The 20,188-nt window shown below is 47.8% G+C and overlaps 1 protein-coding gene across 2 annotated transcripts in view; it reads left to right on the forward strand.

Annotated features, from left to right (window-relative positions):
- Positions 1-51: 51 nt before the first annotated feature.
- F10 (coagulation factor X) overlaps positions 52-20,188 on the forward strand; it is a 28,282-nt gene continuing 8,145 nt past the window's right edge. The window contains exons 1-6 of one of the 2 annotated variants that reach the window (XM_055360234.2): positions 52-1,497; positions 1,872-2,215; positions 8,438-8,598; positions 17,098-17,122; positions 18,001-18,114; positions 19,557-19,688. In XM_055360234.2, the coding sequence (XP_055216209.2) occupies positions 2,146-2,215; positions 8,438-8,598; positions 17,098-17,122; positions 18,001-18,114; positions 19,557-19,688 (502 nt within the window). In that variant the 5' untranslated portion in view covers positions 52-1,497; positions 1,872-2,145. Of the gene's footprint in view, positions 1,498-1,871; positions 2,216-8,437; positions 8,599-17,097; positions 17,123-18,000; positions 18,115-19,556; positions 19,689-20,188 lie in introns of those variants that run through there. The other variant, XM_019039595.4, reaches the window with a different exon arrangement.

The raw sequence follows: 20,188 nt of genomic DNA on the forward strand, positions 1-20,188 counted from the left end.
GAGACGTCCAGCCAGACAGACCATCTGACCCGCCAAGCCCAGCATGGTTAGTGTCAGGACCTCTGCCGAAGATGCTTGCTGACCCTGGCCAGACCCCGGTTCCTAATGCCCCCCAAACGGGAGGGGAGCCAGTGGCGGGCCCTGATCCAGTTCAGAGCTGGCTCTGCTTTCTCTTTTGTCCGAGTGACTGTGCCTGTTTCCTCATTTGTAAAACAGGAGCCCACCATGATGCTTGTGGTGGGATGAGATCAGCATGGATGGAACAAGGCCCTGGAAGGGCCCATGCCATCGTCATCGACAGCAAAGCCACTCTGCAGACAGATGCTTCAGTGAATTGGTAGAAAATTCTGCAACCAGAATGCCTAGGGCTCCTGAGGGCCTAAGCCCAGCCCTGGGCTCTGGAAGCCGCTCTGACTTCTTGGGAGTGGAAGTTGGCAGGACTCTTCCTGGGAAGAAACTGAGGGTGGGGATGAGAGGACAGTTCAGGAGCCCACCCAGACCCACAGGAGGAAACTAGGGGAGTCATGCGGGGTCCTGGTGGAGCACCAGCCTCCCTTCCTGCCCATGGGAAATGCAGGCGCCCACCTCATGGTGCTGCCGGAGGAGGGGGCCCAGGACTCCCCAGAGGCTTCGCTGAAGGGCCTGGGTGCCCCCGAAGGCTACATGTTTCATATGGGACGTGCCACCCGCCACGGCTCAGCTCCAGCTTTCTGTGAGTGGCGAGATAGAATACGGGGAGGCCACTGGCCATGGGCCTGGGACAGGGTGGGATGAGGTGGCAGGCTTGGGCCCCCAAAGCCAGCATCGCCACCCAGCATTGATGACAAAGACTGTGTGTCTGCCATGAGCATCCTGCTGTTGGTGCATACACCGCATTGGTCTCTCCATACAAACATGCCTAGAGGCGATGTCGGAGGGTGGAGACCAGGAGAGGCAGGAGTCAGACATCTGGTGCCACCAGGAAGGCCCCTCTCAGAGGACCGGGCTGTGCATGGTGCCCGCCATGGGAGGCCAGCCTGGCGTTGGCATCCAGCATCATCAGTTTGTGCAGTTGGGTGGGGCTCAGTGAGTGCCTCCTGTGTGCCAGGCACAATGATGCACAATGTGTGCACACCAGGCTCACGTGCAGGTGGCTGCGAGACAGGGCGACCCATCAAGGCAGACGCACCATGAGGCAGTGGCCAGTGCTGTGGGTTTTAGGGGCGTTGCTTCCCGGCCACTACGGCATAGCAGGCAGTGACCGCCACACTGGCCAAGCTTTAGACCATTTATTCCAGAGACCCCAGAGGCAAAAGTCCCGGCTGCACCTCCCAGTGACTCCCACAGCCATTGAGCAGAGACGCTCAGGACCTTGTGACGGGAGGTTTCTGCGCTGGAGAACGAGCCCAGAAGCCCTCTCAGCCTCGGAACAGTGTGGCCAGTGGTGGGCAGGTCAGGAGGGGCTTCAGACACAGCCTGTCCCTCCAGATGGTCACGGGAAGGTCACTCCCCACAGAAGTACGTTTTGGGGCCATGCGGGCACAGAAGGTTTGGGGGTGGGTGGGGCAGGTGCCAGCCTGGCCTGTGGGAGACCATGGTGCAGATGCCAAGCCCCCCCGTGACATGAGACCACCTGACACCACCCAGAGAGTGGCCATGAGCGGAAGGGCCCGCCCAGAAACAAGCAGGGCCTTGGGGCAGAAGTCCTGGGCTCAGATCCCACGCTCACTGCCAGCGGCCTCGGCTCAGGCTTCTGCGCTCTCTAAACTTAGTTTTCTGTTCTGGAAGAATGATGGGGAAAATGATATTCGTATGTGATTGTGAGGACTGAGAGTTAAATGCAAACATCTGGAAACTACAAAATGAGCATGAAATGATGTTTTTATTCTTAGAACAGAAAGTCCCCACACCCGCGGCCCTGGTGACTGATGAGGATGAGGTTCCGCGGGGCCTCTCTGGCCGCCCAGCTCTGCCTGGGGAAGGTGGGGCCAGAGTGGATGTGTTCCCAGCGTGGTCACTCCCCTGCCTCGCCAGCAGGTCTCGGCTCCAATCAGGAGGCCTAAGCCAAGTGATAAGCAGCCGGACAACAGCCATCCCAGCTGGGGCGTGGACTTTGCTCCAGCAGCCTGTCCCAGTGAGGACAGGGACACAGTACTCGGCCACACCATGGGGCGCCCACTGCACCTCGTCCTGCTCAGTGCCTCCCTGGCTGGCCTCCTGCTGCTCGGGGAAAGTCGTAAGTGCCCCTCACCCTTCAGACCCAAAAGCAGCGCCAGGGAGCAGGGAGGGGCGGCAGTTGGGGAAACCCTCTCATCTCTGCAGCCTGGATGGTGGGTGCCTTGAGTGCTGCCAGAGGCTGGCCTCGGATGGCTGGGCTTGGCCTTTCCAGCCAACGGCATCCTCAAGGCCAGCTGTGGCTCCCTGTGGCTGAGAGTCAGACGGGCGGATCAGAGGTCACAGAGACAAAAACACAAGGACAGAGTCAGAGAGAGAAAGGGAGAGGGAGGGAGAAACGGAGACACAGTGAGATGGGAGGCCAAGAGGCAGAGACAGAGGTAGAAAGACAGGGAGACAGAGAGAGAGGGAGGGGTTGGGGCAGGCAGAGACAGGACAGTTAGCCATCTGCCACCACAGGGAGGCACAGGACGAGGGGCACAGCAGAGGAGCTCCCAGGGAGGAGGAGGCTGAGCCGAGCCAGTGCCACCACTCTCGGACTGGCTCCGTCTGGGAAGGGGCTGCCTAATGCACAGCTGGACAGTTGGGGGCAGCAGGGCTGTCCAGGACCCCCGGGTCTGTCCAAAAGCAGAGGCCCAGAAAGGACAGAAGCCAGGCAAGCCTGGGGACAGCGGAGGAAGAGGAGGCCCCTCTGGTGGGGACACGAGAGACAGGGACCCTAGACTTGTTTGCATCCTGGACAAAGTGGACAGGCAGGGGCACCAAGGGGACCCAGGCCTGGGAAGGGAGTGTGTGAGGGAGAGACGGAGCAGGGGGAGACCCTCGTGGGGTGGAAAGGGGAGACCCCTGGGAAGGCTGAGTGGATCCTCAGTGCATCACTGACCTAAACGGCCCCTCCGCCTGGTGACTTGGAGCTCCAGTCACATCACACGGGGGTCTTCTCCATCCCACCCTCAACCCCCTGCCCTCCCCAGCCTCTGTCCCCTGAGCCACATCTTCCTGTCTCCCACGCGGAACGGGACTCCCGTCTTCATGGGGTACTGTGTGGCTCCATCTCGCCCAGCCTTCTTCCTCCCCCTCAGGCCACACTGCCCCGTGCAGGAGCCCACTGTGATGCTTGTGGTGGGATGAGATCAGCGTGGGTGGAACAAGGCCCTGGAAGGACCCATGCCATCATCATCGACAGCAAAGCTACTCTGCAAACAGACAGATGCTTCCATGAATTGGTAGAAAATTCTGCAGCCGGAATGCTCTGGGCTCCTGAGGCACTAAGCCCGGCCCGGGGCTCTGGAAGCTGCTCTGGCTTATTGGGAATGGAAGTTGGCAGGACTCCTCTTCCTGGGAAGAAGCAGAGGGTGGGGATGACAGGACAGGCCAGGAGCCCACCCAGACCCACAGGAGGAAACTAGGGGAGTTATGCAGGGTCCTGGTGGAGCACCAGCTTCCCTTCCTGCCAATGGGAAATGCAGGCGCCCACCTCGCGGACATCTGGGTCCACAGGGTCATGACACCCTTAGCTGTGTGACGCGGGCCTGGCTCATGACCATGGCCTGTGGTGTCCCCGGGGGCCGGCCTGGACCCTGGGTGGACATGGCCAGCCCCGGAGAGCCAGGGCCAGGCCGTCTCCCTCCCCTACTCTGCCTCAGAGTCCTCGGCAGCTGCACTGTAGGGTGGGTGGGGCTGAACACAGGTCCTAGAAGGTCCCACTCAGGACTCTGCTGTGCACACTTTTGATTTTAATAAAATCAGAATGCGCACAGCATCTGCAGTCTAGCCTTTAAACGAGCACGGCTGTCCTGGCAGTCACGGAAGTTCTTCTGGGGCGGTGGGACCTCAGCACTCCTTTGCTGGTACTGCTATAAAAAAGGACCATGGACCAAGTAGCTTAAAGCAACAGAAACGTTTCTCCCACAGCTCTGGAGGCTGGAAGTTCAAAATCAAGGCGTCAGCAGGGCTGGTTCCTCCAGAGGCCGGGAAAGAGTCTGCTCTAGGCCTGTTTCCTGGCCTCGGGGTGCCAGCGGCCTCGGAGCCCGTGGCTTGTGGGAGCACTGCTCCCATCGCTGCCTCCATCATCGCATGGGGTTCTCACCATGGCTGTTTTTCTGTCTTCTTTTCTCTCAGAAGGACACCAGTAATTGGATTTAGGGCTCACCCTACTCCCATAAAATGTCTTCCTAACTAAATACATCACAAAAGTTCTATTTCCAATTGAGGTCAGGTTCTGAGGTTCTGGGAAAGACATGAATTTGGAGGGACATTATTCAGCCCTGTCCTGCCACCTGTCAGTGTTTTCTGCAATCCAACTTTTTATTTTAATAAAATCAGAATATGCAGAGCACCTGCAGTGCCAGCCTTTAAACTACTGCTGTTGTACTGGCAATCATTAAAGCTACGTGGCTTCAGTTTCAGTCTTTACATTCAACAAGTTTAAACCCATTCTTCATGAGTTTGGACCTTACTGACTGAAAATTTTGCTTGCTGGTAAAACTTGCTCAAATGCAGTTGCTGACTGTGGAATTCACTGATGTTGCCAAAACAACAAACACAACCGTGTGCTCGAGGATTGCAATGCTCCCAACAGCTTCTGAAGAAACAAAACCACACGACAAACGTCTACCAATCTGGATGCTCCATATCAGAGTTCTAGAGTGTTCCATTAATTTCTTGAGACAAGTGTCTAAAAACCTTGTTTTAATTTCGTTTTGCCAGTCCCATTTTACTCACATCAGAAAGTGTGGCCACGTGGCCGACGTTAGAGGGCGTGGTCAGGGAGGGTGTCTCGGGGGGCGCTGGGGCTGAGCCACTTGGGTATCTGTGGAAAGAATGTTCCAGACAGGGAGGTGACTAGTGCAGAAGTCCTGGGGTGTGAGTGTTGGGCTCAGCCAGGGTCAGCGCAGAGCCCAGTGTGGCAGAGAGAGATGAATGAGGGCAGAGTTGAAGGTGGTGAGGCCTGGGAGGCCTGGCCATGGGAAGACCCTGGGCTTTGTTCTAAGACCACTAGAGGCAGATTCTGGGTGGTCCTTGACTTCCTTGCATCACCCTTTCCACCCCGTGCCTGCCACCTGTACCCTCTTCCTCACACAGTCCAGCTCAACCTTATAGGCAGTGTCCTACCCCCATGAGCTGGGGAGAGCTGAGCAGGCTTCAGGGAGATGGGAAAAGGCAGGAACTGGACAAGGGCTGCAAAGGAAAGGTGACTTCTTACTGGTCAATCAGCCTGGGGATGCTCGGGGGTGGATGCCAAGGGGAACAGAGCTGTGGCCGCTATCACAGAACAGCGAGTTCCTCTAAGAGATCAGAGGAGGTGCAGAGACAGTGAGAGCGTCAGGCTCCGGTTGAGTGGGGACCAATCCTTGTGGCAAGTCTGTGAACCATCACTGTGGCTCTAGGGCAGCAGAGAGAAAAGTAGGCATATGTCCATCTGGCCACAAGGAAGGAGACCAAGGGGAAGAGAGAAGGTACCAACAGAGGTGTTCACATGGAGGTGCGTCAGAACACCAAGGGCAAGGCAGAACGCGGTCTTCAGACCCCCACTGGAGCCCAGGAGGCCCGCGAGTCCCAGTCTGGGAAACACTAAGCCAGGCTTGGATAACTTGTCTGAGGCTCTGGTCATCCCAACATGAGAGCCAGGGGCCCCAAGGGAGATGGGCATTCCCCACCCCTCAGCTTCCTCAGTGCCTTTTGTGGAGTGGAGGTGACATGAGGCTGCAGGTTGCAGGGAGCCATGTGTGCAGACTGGCAGGAGCCACGTGTGGGCTGCATTTCAGAGCAAGTGTGTGGGAGTGGAGCAGACACGCAGAGTAATGGGGCAGGGTCAACAAATAATAAATCTAAGCCTGGCGTTGGTGGGATAATGTCGGTGTCACTAAAAGAAATGGGGAATTTGGAAGGTAAAGTAACTGGAGGTAGGAATGAACCCAAGATTTACTGAGCACCTTCTGTATACCAAACTCAACACTAGGAGTTTATACAATCTTTAAAACAACTCTAAGAGTAGATATTATCATTCCCTTCTGCCAATAATAAATAAGAAGTGACTAAGGTATTTTTGAAACTCAAGATTGCTTGATTCTGCAGTCTTGTTTTAAATTTTGGACATGGAGAGTTTGGAGTTCTGAGATGAGGGAAGGCATCTGTCATAGTGAGAGAGCTGAAAACATGGAGCTCAGGACAAAAGTCAGTGCTAGAGAGATCAGTTGGAAGAGTCATCTTTATTGTAGTGAGACATTGAATTTTTCAGTGGAAAAAAAGCACAGAAAAAGACTACAGAGGGCCAAGAAAAGAAACTGAGGCTGTCAAAATGAAAAGAGGAGGAGGAGTGGGTGAGAGACAAAGGAGACACAGGCAGAGAGATGTGGACAGCACAGCCCACAGACACACACTCTACAAGGGACACAGACTCTCAGATCCAGGGCATTTTAACCAGCAGATCAAGACTCATTTGCCAGTCATGAAATCAACTCAGTATTTTTTTTTAAAAGAGTAGAATCAAATAGAAAACTTTGTACTAAGTACTGTATTTTAGGAAATACTAATAAATACTATTTCTTGAAAGTTGGCATGTATGTGTGTCCTGGCACTTCATAAATTGTACTTTTATAGTTTGTAATCGAAACAGCATCACCAATCCCCACATAACAAAGAGCAGAGACCTTAAAGACGAGTGGGGCCAGGCTGACGGGCACAGCTTGAGCCAAAGCACAGAGCAGTGGGCTGAAAGCACCCTAGGGAGGGAGAATTCAAGGAAGGGGGCTTGGGTGGCCAGGCTGAGCCAGCGTGAGCATGTGAGGAGGCTGGTGAGCTGATTGGGTGGGATGTGTCTACTTCTCCAGAGAAGGGTGCATGGGTCTGGAGCAGGTGCCTCATGCTGTACCTCATAGAGAACTGGAGGGAGGGGGGGAAATGGGCATTTCCCTCCACAGCCCCCAAAGTGCCTGAGGAAGGTGTTGATAAAGAAGCCAAACTCTGTAAAATATTTGAAGAGATTTATTCTGAGCCAAATGTGAGGACCACGACCCATGACACAGCCTTGGAAGGTCCTGAGAACATGTGTCCAAGGTAGTTGGGTCACAGCTTGATTTTATGTATTTTAGGGGGACAGAAGTTACATGCAGACATCAATCAATAAGCATAAGTTGTATACTGGTTCGTTCCAGAAAAGGGGGAGGTGGGGGCTTCCAGGTCATAGGTGGCTTCAAAGATATTCTGATTGGCAATCAGTTGAAAGAGTTATTATCTAAAGACCTGGAATAAATGGAAAGGAGTATCTGGGTTAAGATAAGAGGTTGTGGAGACCAAGGTTCTTGTTATGTAGATGAAGACTCATAGGTGGCCACCCTTAGAGGCAATAGATGGCAACTGTTTACTCTTCGGACCTTTAAAAGGTGCTACACACATGGCCAGGCGCCTTGGCTCATCCTGTAATCCCAGCACTTTGGGAGGCAGAGGCAGGTGGATCACTTAAGGTCAGGAGTTCAAGACCAGCCTGGCCAACATGGTGACACTCCATCTCTACTAAAAATACAAAAATTAGCCGGGTGTGGTGGTGCTTGCCTGTAGTTTCGGCTACTCGGGAGGCTGAGACAGTAGAATCTCCTCCTGAGGCAGGACAATGGCTTGAACCTGGGAGGCAGATGTTGCAGTGAGCTGAGATTGTGCCACTGCACTCCAGCCTGGATGACAGAGCAAAACACCACCTTAAAGAGAAAAAAAAGAAAAGAAAAAAAAAGGTGCTAGACTCTCAACTCAGAAAAAGACCTGGAAAGGTAAGGGGGTTCTCTACAGAATGTGGATTTCCCTGAGATAGCTTTGCAGGGCCATTTCAAAATATGTCAAAGAAATACAATTTGGAGTAAAATCATTTATTTTAGGGCCTGCTATATGTCATGTGATCCTATACTAGAGAAGTCAGGTTGGAAACTGGTATCTTATTGCTACAAAGAATCTGTTTGGTCAGCCTCAAGGTCTCTTAATGTGAATGCTGGTCAGTTGTGCCTGAATTCCAAAGGAAGAAATAATGAGGCGTGTGGGACCTGCTTCCCCTCATGGCCTCAACTAGTCTTTCAGGTTCCTATGGAATTCCCTTGGCAGAGAGGAGGGGTCCACTCAGTGAGTTGGGGGCTTAGAATTTTATTTTTGGTTTACAAGAGAGTGATCCGCCTTTTGTGATCTGGATATGGCAAGGGACATGGCAGTCAGGGGGCATAGGTGAGGGGGAGCCTGGGTGAAGAGGAGCTGGGTGAGGGTGACCAGAGCTTTTAACCCTGTCCTCCCTGCCTTCCAGTGTTCATCCGCAGGGAGCAGGCCAACAACATCCTGGCGAGGGTCACGAGGGCCAATTCCTTTCTTGAAGAGATGAAGAAAGGACACCTCGAAAGAGAGTGCATGGAAGAGACCTGCTCATACGAAGAGGCCCGTGAGGTCTTTGAGGACAGCGACAAGACGGTAAGGGCTGGGGATAGCCTGGCTGTTGGTAAGGAGCTCAGGCCACGGCGCCCTCGCTGGCCCCGCTGCTCCGTCCATCCAGGGGGGCGGCCTGGAGGAAGGGGCAGCGTGCGCGAAGGCTTTCAGGGGCGGGGCCCAGCAAATCGAGGCCTCGGCGGAGTCCTGCCCACAGGGACATCAGTGCCGCCCCCGCGCTGACTCCTTCCCGGCGAGGACTCAGCGGGGAGGGATGCGCCCAAGTCCCTTGAGGGTCACAGGGCTTCTGCCAGAGTTAAGTTCTATTTAAAAATAAAATGTTAACCTAAAAACCAATAGTCATGGTCTCGGCCAGCGCCTCGCCGAGTTGCAGTGAGCTGAGATCGTGCCCTCCCACGCCCGCAGCCCGCCTCCTGCCTTGGCCTCCGTAGTCGCTGAGAGCCACAGCCTAGAGCGCCAGCGCGCAGGCGCACAACTGACGCCAGGCCACGAACCCAGTACTGCGCCTGCGCAGCAGAAGCACTAGCACTGAGGCTGGGCCGCGAACCCGGCACTGCGCCTGCGCAGCAAAAGGACACGCACTGATGCCAGGCCGCGAACCCAGACGGTGCCTGCGCAGCAGGAAGACCGGCATCCACACCGGACGACGAACCCAGCACCGCGCCTGCGCAGTAGGAGGAGCGCAATGACACCAGGCCGCGATTGCGCAGCCGCAGCAGCCCCGCGCGGAAGACGCTACCCCCCTCCCCCCCGAAGAGGCGGGGCTTCGAACGAACCTGGAAATGGCCGAGGGGTCTCGACTTCCTCACCCCAGGCGTCAGGAAAGGTGCCTGCAGGACAGGGCTCTGAAGTGGAAGTGGGCGGTGGTGATGCCGAACTGACAAGAATGAGCTGAAGAAAGTAGCCGAGAAGGGGGCCAAGCCGGAGCTCAGTGAGCAACAGCTAGGTCAGCCGCGGCTGGTGCCATCAGCCACACCGCTAACTGTGGACCCAAATGGAAACTTTGAGGCCCCTTACAGGTCCCCCAGCGCAGGTCACCGCCGAAGGTTACTGGGGAAGACCCCTGCAGCTTCCATGTGGACATTACTCGCTTGCTTCATCCCGGAGTGCAGTCACCTGCAGCCTGGGACCACCTGACTGATGTCACCCTGGAGATCCATGCCAAAAGAGCTGGGGAAAGTTCACCTTCTGATGACCCCTGCGGACCAGGGTGAAGTTACAAGTTATGGCCAGGTCAAGGAATTATAAGTCAATAAATAAACTGCCTCAGGGAGACGTACTCAGAGTCCAGGAAAATCTAGGAAACACCAAGAAGGGCGAGCTCAGCATCAGCCCCTGCAAAATTGCACTGCTGCCTCCTGGCTCACATGTTGCCCCATCCTTACTTTAGCCTCAAAGGCAAGGAGACCCAATATTATTTGAGTACTTGGATTTGATCCTGAGTGACTTTCTGAGAAAGCAGTTTATCATCTGCCCTAAGATCACCACATATATGACAAGGTTTTTGGATGAGCTGAGATTTCTAGACATTGAAACCCTCATGATGAACGTCATCCCGGGTAGCAGGGGCTAAGCCTTTCATCACCTGCCACAACAAGCTGGACATTAACTTGTATTTGAGAATTGCTCCAGGACTCTACCTTCAGATGCTGGTTAGTAGCATTGACTGGATTTATGAAATTGGATGCTAGTTAAGGAATAAGAGAATGTATTTGATTTGCCACCCTACATGGTCTGTGCAGACTGTCATGATCTCATTGAAATCCAAGAAAAGATTATGTCAGGGATGAAGCACATCACAGGTGGTTACAAGGTCCAGATGGCTCAGAAAGCCAAACCCATGGGTTGACTTCTCCTCACCCTTCTGGAGAATCAGTGTGGTAGAAGAGCTTGAAAAAGTGCTGGGTGTGACGCTGCCAGAAACTAACCTCTTTGGAACTGAAGAAACTCAAAAAATTCTTGGTGATATCTGTGTAACAAAAGCTTTTGAAAGTCGTCTACCTCAGAACATATCCAGGCGCCTTGATAAACTTGTCAAGGAGTTCCTGAAAGTGACTTACATCAGTCCCACATTTATCTGTTATCACCTGCAGATAATGAGCTCTTTGACCAAATGATCACTCTAAGAGGGTCTCACTGAGCACTTTGAGCTATTTGTCATGAAGATAGCTGAATGTTTCCATGCAGCAACAGCAGCAGCTGTTGACAAACAAGACAAGGCCAGCAAAGATGATGAGGCCACATTCATAGATGAAAGCTTCCATGCAACCCTGGAATATGGGCTTCCGCCAACAGCTGGTTGGAGCGTGACAATCAAATGTGTTACCATGTTTCTCACAGACTCCCACAACATCAAGGAAATATTTCTGACTCCTGGCATGAAACTTGAAGAAAGAGAATGTAGTAGCCACTAATACAATGGAAAGCGCAACATTGACACTTCTATCTAGAAAATTTTAGTTGTCTAAGTTGTGTGACTCAGATGTCTTTGCATTTCTGCAAAAGATCAAGGTCTACTCTAATTCTTAATTATATTAAGAATTCCTTTTTATTACTTGTTAGCAAATAAATGACTTGTCTCTAACAGAAAAAAATTAGAATTTTTGGAAATATTTTCAAATACTTCTTATATATACATATTTTTTTCCCACTGGTAGAATTTTTCTTTAATAAAAGTAAATAATGCTGATCCAAGTTTATGTTTCACTCAGCATCGTTTCTCAAACACTCTTCTTTACTTATATATAGCTACCCTATAGCTAAGCTATATTTTATTGTATGATGCATTCACTCTGAGTTTGGCCATATAAGTTATTTCTAAATATTGCTATTAGGAAAACACATATGCATGCATTTCTTCTAGATTATCATCTAAGAGTGGCTTCTCCAGAGAGAGATGACTGAATTAAAGGTTATCAACAAGTTCCAATTCCAGATAAGATGAAGAAATCACATTCCACACTGCCTCTCCCACTGAGTGTAGCTCCAAAACATGGATAGAATGCATGTAGCAGCTATTTGAGGACCCTAAAAAGTAAATCGCAGTGTATTGCGGAATAAGATTACAATTAGATGTATGATATGATACAACTGGCTGTGAGTTTATCATTTTTTCCTCCAGTCTTCCAGACATCGCTTGACCTGAATCTAATGGACATTTGTAGGATTCTCAACAATAGCAAAGTACACTTTCTTTCCACATATGGAAAATTCCTCAAGGTAGACTATATCCTGTGTCTTAAAGCATACCTCAATAAAAAGATTGAACTCACATAAAGTATGTTTTCTGACCATAATGGAATTAAACTAAAAATTACTAACAGAAAAATAACTGGAAACTTCCCTAAGTACTTGGAAATTAAGTCACACATGTATAAATAATCTGTGAGTCAAAGAGAAAATTTTAAGGGGAGTAAGAAAGTATTTTGAGCTGAACAAAAATGAATATGTAACATAAAATCTGTGGGATGCAGCTAAAAAAGCAGTGTTTCAAGGGAAATTTATAGCATTAAATGCTCATATGGGAAAAGAAAGACGGTCTCAAATTGTTTATGTAAGCTTCCACTTTAATAAACTAGAAAAAAAGAAAAAAACCAAAAGGAAATTGAAAAAGCAGAAATCAAAGAAATTTAAAACAAAAATAATAGACAAAATAAATAAGCTGATGAAACTCAAACAAGACTGACAGGAATAAAAAAAAAACACACAAAAACAAGAAAAAGGACCTATGTTGGAAATGGAAGAGAGGGGACATCACTATAGAAACTGTAGATGTTAAATGTATAATAAGAAAATGCTTTGAACAACTCTGCATATACAAATTTGCATGAGATTTGAACTTGGATGAAATGAGCCTATTCTTCAATACCACAAGCCACCAAAACATACACAAGATGAAAGAGATACCTGCCAATCCAATTCTTAATTTAAAACCTTCTGAAAAAGTAATGTTCAGGTACAGATGGTTTCACTGGTAGAATTTTACCAAACATTTCAAAAAGAACACCAATTCTATACAACTCTTCCAGAACATAGAAGAGGGAACACTTCTTAGTTTGTTTTAAGCCAGCATTACCCAGATGTCAAAATCAGACAAATACTGAAAACAAAAACCACCCTACGTAACAATGTCTCTCATGAATCTAGACATAAAAATCCTCAACAAAATATTAGCAAACGGTGCAGCAATATATTTTTAAAAGAGTAATAATACACCATGACCGAGTGAGTTTTTCTGGGGCACACATGACTGGCTCAATATTTAAAAATAATTATGTAATCCACCATATAAACAAAAGAGAACATCCACATAATCATGTCAATTGATGCAACAAACAAATCTGGCAAAATTTAACATCCATTTATGATTTTATAAAAAACCTATCAGCAGAATATGAATAGGTGGGAATTTTATCAACATAATAAAGTTCATCTACAAGGAGTCTACAGTTGATATTATACTTAAAGGTGAAAACTGAAGGTTTTCTCCCTGAGACTGGAACAACACAAGAATGTCCATTCCCAACACTCCTAATTCAACATTATACTGGAAGTCCTAGCTCTAAGGAAGGCCTTCAATAAGTCAAGAAAAAGAAATAAAGTTATCACTATTTGAAGATGACATGATCATGCATATAGAAAATCCTAAAGAATGTGAAGGGGAAAAAAGCTTGTTTTAGTCCCTTCTCACGCTGCTGTGAAGAACTGCCCGAGACTGGGTAATTTATAAAGGAAAAAAGGTTTAATTGACTCAGTTCTACATGTCTAAGGAGACCTCAGTAAACTTACAATCATGGCAGAAAAGGAAGCAAACGTGCTCTTCTTCACATGGCTGTAGGAGGGAGAAGAATGAGAGCCAAGCAAAAGGGGAATCCTCTTAAAAAAAAAAATCAGATCTCATGAGAACATACTCCCACAAGAACAGCATGGAGGAACCACCCTCACGATTCAGTTACCTCCCACTGGGTCCCTCTCACTACACATGGGGATTATGGGAACTACAATTCAAGATGAGATTTGGGTGGGGACAAAGCCAAACCATATCAATGCTCCTAAAATTTGCAAATGAGTGTAACAAGGTCACAGAATACAAGGTCAGCACATGTGTTAATCACATTTTTATGTAGTAGCAATGCACAGTTAGTTGTAAGCCAAAAATTTTTAAATGCCATTTACAATTGCTTCAAAGAAAATTATATACTTATATGTAAAGCTAATAAAACATATACAGGATCTTTATCCCAAAATCTACAAAATTCCAATGAAAGTATTTAAACAGACCTAAATAAATAGAGACACATACAGTGTTCATGGATTGAAAGACTCAACATATTAAGATATCAATTTTTGGCCGGGCGCGGTGGCTCATGCCTGTAATCCCAGCACTTTGGGAGACCGAGGTGGGTGGCTCACCTAAGGTCGGGAGTTCGAGACCAGCCTGGCCAACATGGTGAAACCCCTTCTCTACTAAAAAAATACAAAAATTAGCTGGGCGTGGTGGTGTGCGCCTGTAATCCCAGCTACTCGGGAGGCTGAGGCAAGAGAATCACTTGAACCTGGGAGGTGAAGGTTGCAGTGAGCCAAGATCAAGCCATTGCACTCCAGCCTGGGCAACAAGAGCGAAACTCTGTCTCCGAAAAAAAAAAGAAAAGAAAAGAAAAGAAAGAATTGTCTTTTTCAACAAATTATATTAGTCTCAGTCTGTTTGTGCTTCTATAACAAAATAGATCAGACTAGGTAAATTATAAACAGAATAAGGTTATTGCTCACAGTTATGGAGGCTGGGAAGTCCTCCAAGATCAAGAAACCAGCAGATATGGGGCCTGATGAGGGCTTGGTCTCTGCTTCCAAGACGGTGCCTCATGGCTGCATCCTCACCTGACAGAAGGCAGAAGCACAGAAGGGACAAACACTGTGTGAAGCCTCTTTTATAAGGACATTAATCCTATTCACAAGGGCAGAGCCTTCATGGCCTAATCACCTCCTAAAGATCTCACCCTTAATACTATTACATTGTCGATTAAATTTTAACATATGTATGGGGGGCATGTTGAGACCATAGCAGTGTTGGAACAATTATATATTTATATGCAAAAAAATGAACCTGACCTAAACTTCACAATTATACAAAAATTAACACAATATAGATAATAGATCCAAACATAAAATACAAAACTATAAAACTTTTAGGAGAAAATACAGCAAAATTTATGACATGGAGCTAGGCAAAAATTCTTAGACATGACACCAAAAGAATGATTAATAAAGGAAAAAAATCATAAATTGGACTTTATCAAAATTAAAAACTTTTGCACTTCAGAAATAAACACTGTTAAGAGGATGAAAACACAAGCTACAAACTAAGAGAAAATATTTGCAAATCACATATCCAACAAAGGAATCATATTCAGAATATATAAAGAAATGTTAACAGATCAGAAGAAGAAAATAAACACCCAGTTAAACAATAAAGAAAAGACCTTAACAGCCAACTCGCCAAAGAGGATATATGGATAGAAAATAAACATGTGAGAAGATACTCAACATTATTAGCTATTACAGAAATGCAAATAAAAACCACCATAAGAACGACTATATACTCATAGAATAAAAAACACTGACACAGAACAGCGCTGGTTAAGATACGGAGAAAGCAGAACTTTGATACACTGCTCGTGGGAATGCAAAATGGCACGGCCACTTTGAAAAGGAATTTGACAGTTTCTTATAAAGTTATATAAGATTACCACATGACTCAGCAATCCCATTTCTGGGCATTTACCCTAGAGAAATGAAAACTGATTTCCACATAAAATCCTGTACATAAATGTCTATAGCAACTCTAGTCTTTTTTTTTTTAATTTTTATTTTTTGAGACAGAGTCTTCTCGTTGCCCAGGCTGGGGTGCAATGGCACAATCTCGGCTCACTACAACCTCCTCCTCTCAGGTTCAAGTGATTCTCCTGCCTCAGCCTCCCAAGTAGTTGGGATTACAGGTGTGTGCCACCATGGCAGGCTAATTCTTGTACTTTTAGTAGAGATGGGGTTTCACCATGTTGGCCAGGCTGGTCTCGAACTCCTGACCTCAAGTGATCCACCCGCCTCAGCCTCCCAAAGTGCTGGGATTATAGGCATGAGGCACCATGCCTGGCCAGCAACTCTATTCTTAATTGCCAAAAGCTGGAAGTAAGATAAATGTCTTTTGCTGGGTGTACCCATACAATATAATAGTTGTCAGCAACAACAAGTAAGAAAGTATTGATACAACTTGCATGAATTTCAAAGGCTTTGTATTGAATGAAAAGCTAGCTTCACAAGGTCCTATAATATACACTTTCATTTACATGACATGCTCAATAAGTTGTTATCATTGTGATAAAGAATAGATAAGTGGTGGGACAGGGTTTGCCAAGGGTTGGCAGGTGGGGGAGATGGCATGGGGTATTTGGGGGGAAGAATGGACCTGTACTGCATCCTGATGATGCTGGTGGCTACAGAAGTCTCTCCATGTGTTGAAATTCATAGAAGTGTACACCAAAACATTGGTTTCGCTGTGTGAGAATTTTAAAAGTAAAAAAGTAAAAAGATAGTGTATTTGCTTCCTAGGGCAACCATAAAAAAGCACTACAAACGCCTTAAAATAACAGGGATTTATTGTCGCAGCTTTGGAGACAAGTCTGAAATTAGGGTGTCAGTAGTGTTGGTTCCTTCTGGAGGCTCTGAGAGAGTCTCTGTCCCAGGCTTTCTGCTCGCTTCCAGGAGCACCCAGCAATCATGGGCATCCTTGGGCTGCGGACGCGTCGCTCCTGTCTCTGCTTTCATCTTTGCATGGCCTTCTCTCTCTGTGCCTCTGTGTGACTTTTTCTGTTTCTTATAAGGACGTTCTCCTTTATTTAGGGCCCACACTGACCCAGCATGATCTCATCTACAGCCTTGGCTTAGTTAACATCTGCAAAGACCCGATTTCCAATTAAGGTTCTATTCTGAGGCTGCAGGTGGACCTGAATTAGCAGGGAGGACACTATTCAACCAACTGTAGAGAGTTAAAAAACAATAAGACTGTGGACATTTTTTAGTGTAATCTAGGCTCTTGATGACCTGTTTTAAGCTAATCAGCAATGAATATTTTTCAACTAACGTAATGACTATTGACAAGCATGTGACCCTTGTCTGAATGTTAACTCAGGCATAGCAACTAAAAACCATCCATTGACCAGCTCGGGAGTAGCAAACAGAGCAAGCCATTCTTGGTGCAACCCGTTTCTAGGTAATTAACTTGAAAATATTTTCAATATTCAACAAAGATGGTTCATTTAAGAGGACTGAAGCCACATCTTCACAGATGCAGAAGATCTGAATAGCTTTCCTCTTTAGATTGAATAGTTCTAGAACAATTCATTCCTAAAAGTGACTTCCATTGGGGAAAATATCCTATTCAGCTTGAGTCACTTAATTATGGTTGTTATTGGTATAAAATGTCTCTGTTTTCCCTAATATATTTTTAAATCTCTTTTTTCCTTTTAGAATGAATTCTGGAATAAATACAAAGGTCAGTATTTTTTCTGTTTTAACCTTCAGTGAGGGGGGTTCATTAGGATATTTGAATTTTGAAAATAGTTCCTGAATTTCCTTTCTGCTTTTGTTCTAATTTTACTCATTTAAGACTTTTTCCCTCAGGGTGTTTCCATAATAGTTATTGTAAAAGAGTTTTTAGAGTAATTTTATACTAATCCTAGTTTTGTTATTGAGTTAGAGATATATATATTTAAATCAGTTCATTCTCATTTGAGGATACCAAATTCCATGATAACTTTTCTTAAATAAAAGTGTATTCGGTAAAAGCAAAAAACAGAGTCTGAAAGATTAGATTCCCGACTAAGGTAACCACCTTGATTTAATGCTTAATAGCATCTGAAACGGCCTCAGTCATGACTACCTGGTAAACAGTATTCACATTTCTCAAAATGACAACTGGGCCTATCTCTAAATTAGATTGTGTAAATCCTCCAAGAAATGGGAAGCCCCGTGTTAGTGTTTGCCTTCTCATTTTGCCCCAGGATGATTTGGAAAGAGGAACCCTAACCTCCTCTCCCGTCAAGGCCCAGCCCAGAAATGAGCATCAGGCTCTCACCTTTCCTCCATCCTTCCAGTTGGTCCCTGTGGTCACCTCTGACTGTAAACACACTGCAAAACACCGGCAAAAATCAAAAAGCTGGGCCGGTGATCCACCTAGATAAAGGCATCACGTACACATGGCCACAAAAGGGGGTGGATCAAATAAAGTCCAAAGAGGGAGAGTTGTTTACAGAGAAACCGGAAGACTCTTCCAGTTATCTGAACGGCAGGGCCAAGGTTAGCACAGCAAAACTGTTTCCATGATGCCGGAAACAGCTTGCAGACTCCAGTTTCGAAATCCTCTCTTTGCAGATGGCGACCAGTGTGAGACCAGTCCTTGCCAGAACCAGGGCAAATGTAAAGATGGCCTCGGGGAATACACCTGCACCTGTTTAGAAGGATTCGAAGGCAAAAACTGTGAATTATGTAGGTTCCTCTGCTTGGTATACCTTCAGATCAGATGCCCCTGAAGAGTGGCAGGTGGGTGGGGGAAGAAGTGAAAACGCCTAATGAAACAATCTTAAGTCATTTCTGATTTACAAAGTCTGGGCTCTATTATACTGTGCCACTATAGCAATAGAAAAAAAAGCCCCAATATGTCCCCCCAAACGATTCGGTTTGGGGGCATGATGAGAGAGACACAGTCACTTCTCTGCTCCTCCGAGAGAGACTGTAGAACATTGATGAAGAGTGTGATCCATTCATGTGTAAACAAGAGTGGACTCTCTGTTTTCCTTGGGGCCAAGTGCATTGCCCTGTTATTCCTGCTCCTTGTGACCCTGTGCAGTCACCTCTTATTTATGTGTATGGATGCAGGTGTCAATATTTGTGAATATTTGTGATTGCCCAATTATAAAAATTTGATACATTTAATTAGTTCTACATGGAAAAATCACTAAGTGCTTTCTCTAATGTGGTGATTAATTTTTAAATAAAAAGGCTACTGTTAGATCAATTTTCCCTAAGGAAAAAGATTTGCATTTCTTTTAAAGCACTTAATTGATCATCTTTTTTTTTTTTTTTTTTTTTTTTTTTTTTTGAGACGGAGTCTCGCTCTGTGGCCCAGGCTGGAGTGCAGTGGCATGATCTCAGCTCACCGCAAGCTCCGCCTGCCAGGTTCAGGCCATTCTCCTGCCTCAGCCTCCCGAGTAGCTGGGACTACAGGCCCCGGCCACCAGGCCCGGCTAATTTTTTTTTTTTTTTGTATTTTTAGTAGAGATGGGGTTTCACCGTGTTAGCCAGGATGGTCTCGATCTCCTGACCTCGTGATCTGCCCGCTTCGACCTCCCAAAGTGCTGGGATTACAGGCATGAGCCACAGCGCCTGGCCTAATTGATCATCTTTAGACTATGTTCTTAGATTGGATTACTTTTGAGTTTTCCCTGATGAGAATATCAATTACGCATCATTCCATTCCAAGTCTGGAGTCGCCTCCCTGGAACACCATTTGGTAACTTATGAGGCGTAACCCTGCTCAGGTTCCCAGGGCTATTATGCACATTTTCTAAAATTTCAGGCATGTTGATCTTTGCACTGTGATTACTTTTTCATCAAAACCCACACAGAGGGATGTGGAGTGACCGTAATGTGAGTGCTGCTGGGGCAGGGGGTACCAGCCATCCCGGAGGTGTGAGGGGCAGGTCCCTGGAGCCTGGCTTCTGGCCACACCGGGCGCTGCACCACGAGCTCCCCGTGACCCATGAGGTTGCCCTTCAAGGCAGGTGTACCTGTCGCCTGGCTCTGGCCCTTTGCTCAACCCAATGGCCGCTTTGTGGCTGACAGGCAAGTGGATGTAGCTGGCACCCTTGGGCCAGCCCAGCCTCCATTTCTCCAGCTGTCCCCAGAGCCAACATGCCTCTCCTTTGCAGTCACACGGAAGCTCTGCAGCCTGGACAACGGGGACTGTGACCAGTTCTGCCACGAAGAACAGAACTCTGTGGTGTGCTCCTGCGCCCGCGGGTACACCCTGGCTGACAACGGCAAGGCCTGCATTCCCACAGGTAGGAGGCACGTTGGGCCACAGCCACCAGCTGCTGCTGGGCCGGGCCGGGGAAGACAAGCCCGTGCCGGGGGGCGGGGACACAGGCATGTTCTGGGCGGGCCTGGCAGGTAACAGTGACACCAAGAGGACAGGACTGAGCCCCGGGCTCCAGGCCCAGGTGGTTCAAACATGAAGACCATGAGGTTTGGAAACAGACCCATTATTTCTGTAAGCCAGATCTGCTGTTTAACCTCAGCTTCCCCATCTGACAAATGGGACCAACACTATTGCCTGACTGCTTGGGTGATCCCTAGAGCACTTTGCACGATGCCTGGCCCACCGCAGGCCCTCAGTCTGCGTTTGGACTGTGGGGGGATCCAGTGCAAGGGCTCAAAGCACCAGGGCAGGCAAAGGGCAGAGCTGGCCCGAGGAACTGGAGCTAAGGTGCGGGGCTGGGATGGGAGTCAGAAGATGCTCAGGCTCTGCGCTCCTCTTACCAGGACCAGTGTTCATTGAACG

The sequence above is a fragment of the Gorilla gorilla genome, chromosome 14 (assembly GCF_029281585.2).
Source record: "Gorilla gorilla gorilla isolate KB3781 chromosome 14, NHGRI_mGorGor1-v2.1_pri, whole genome shotgun sequence".
NCBI classification, from domain to species: Eukaryota; Metazoa; Chordata; class Mammalia; order Primates; family Hominidae; genus Gorilla; species Gorilla gorilla.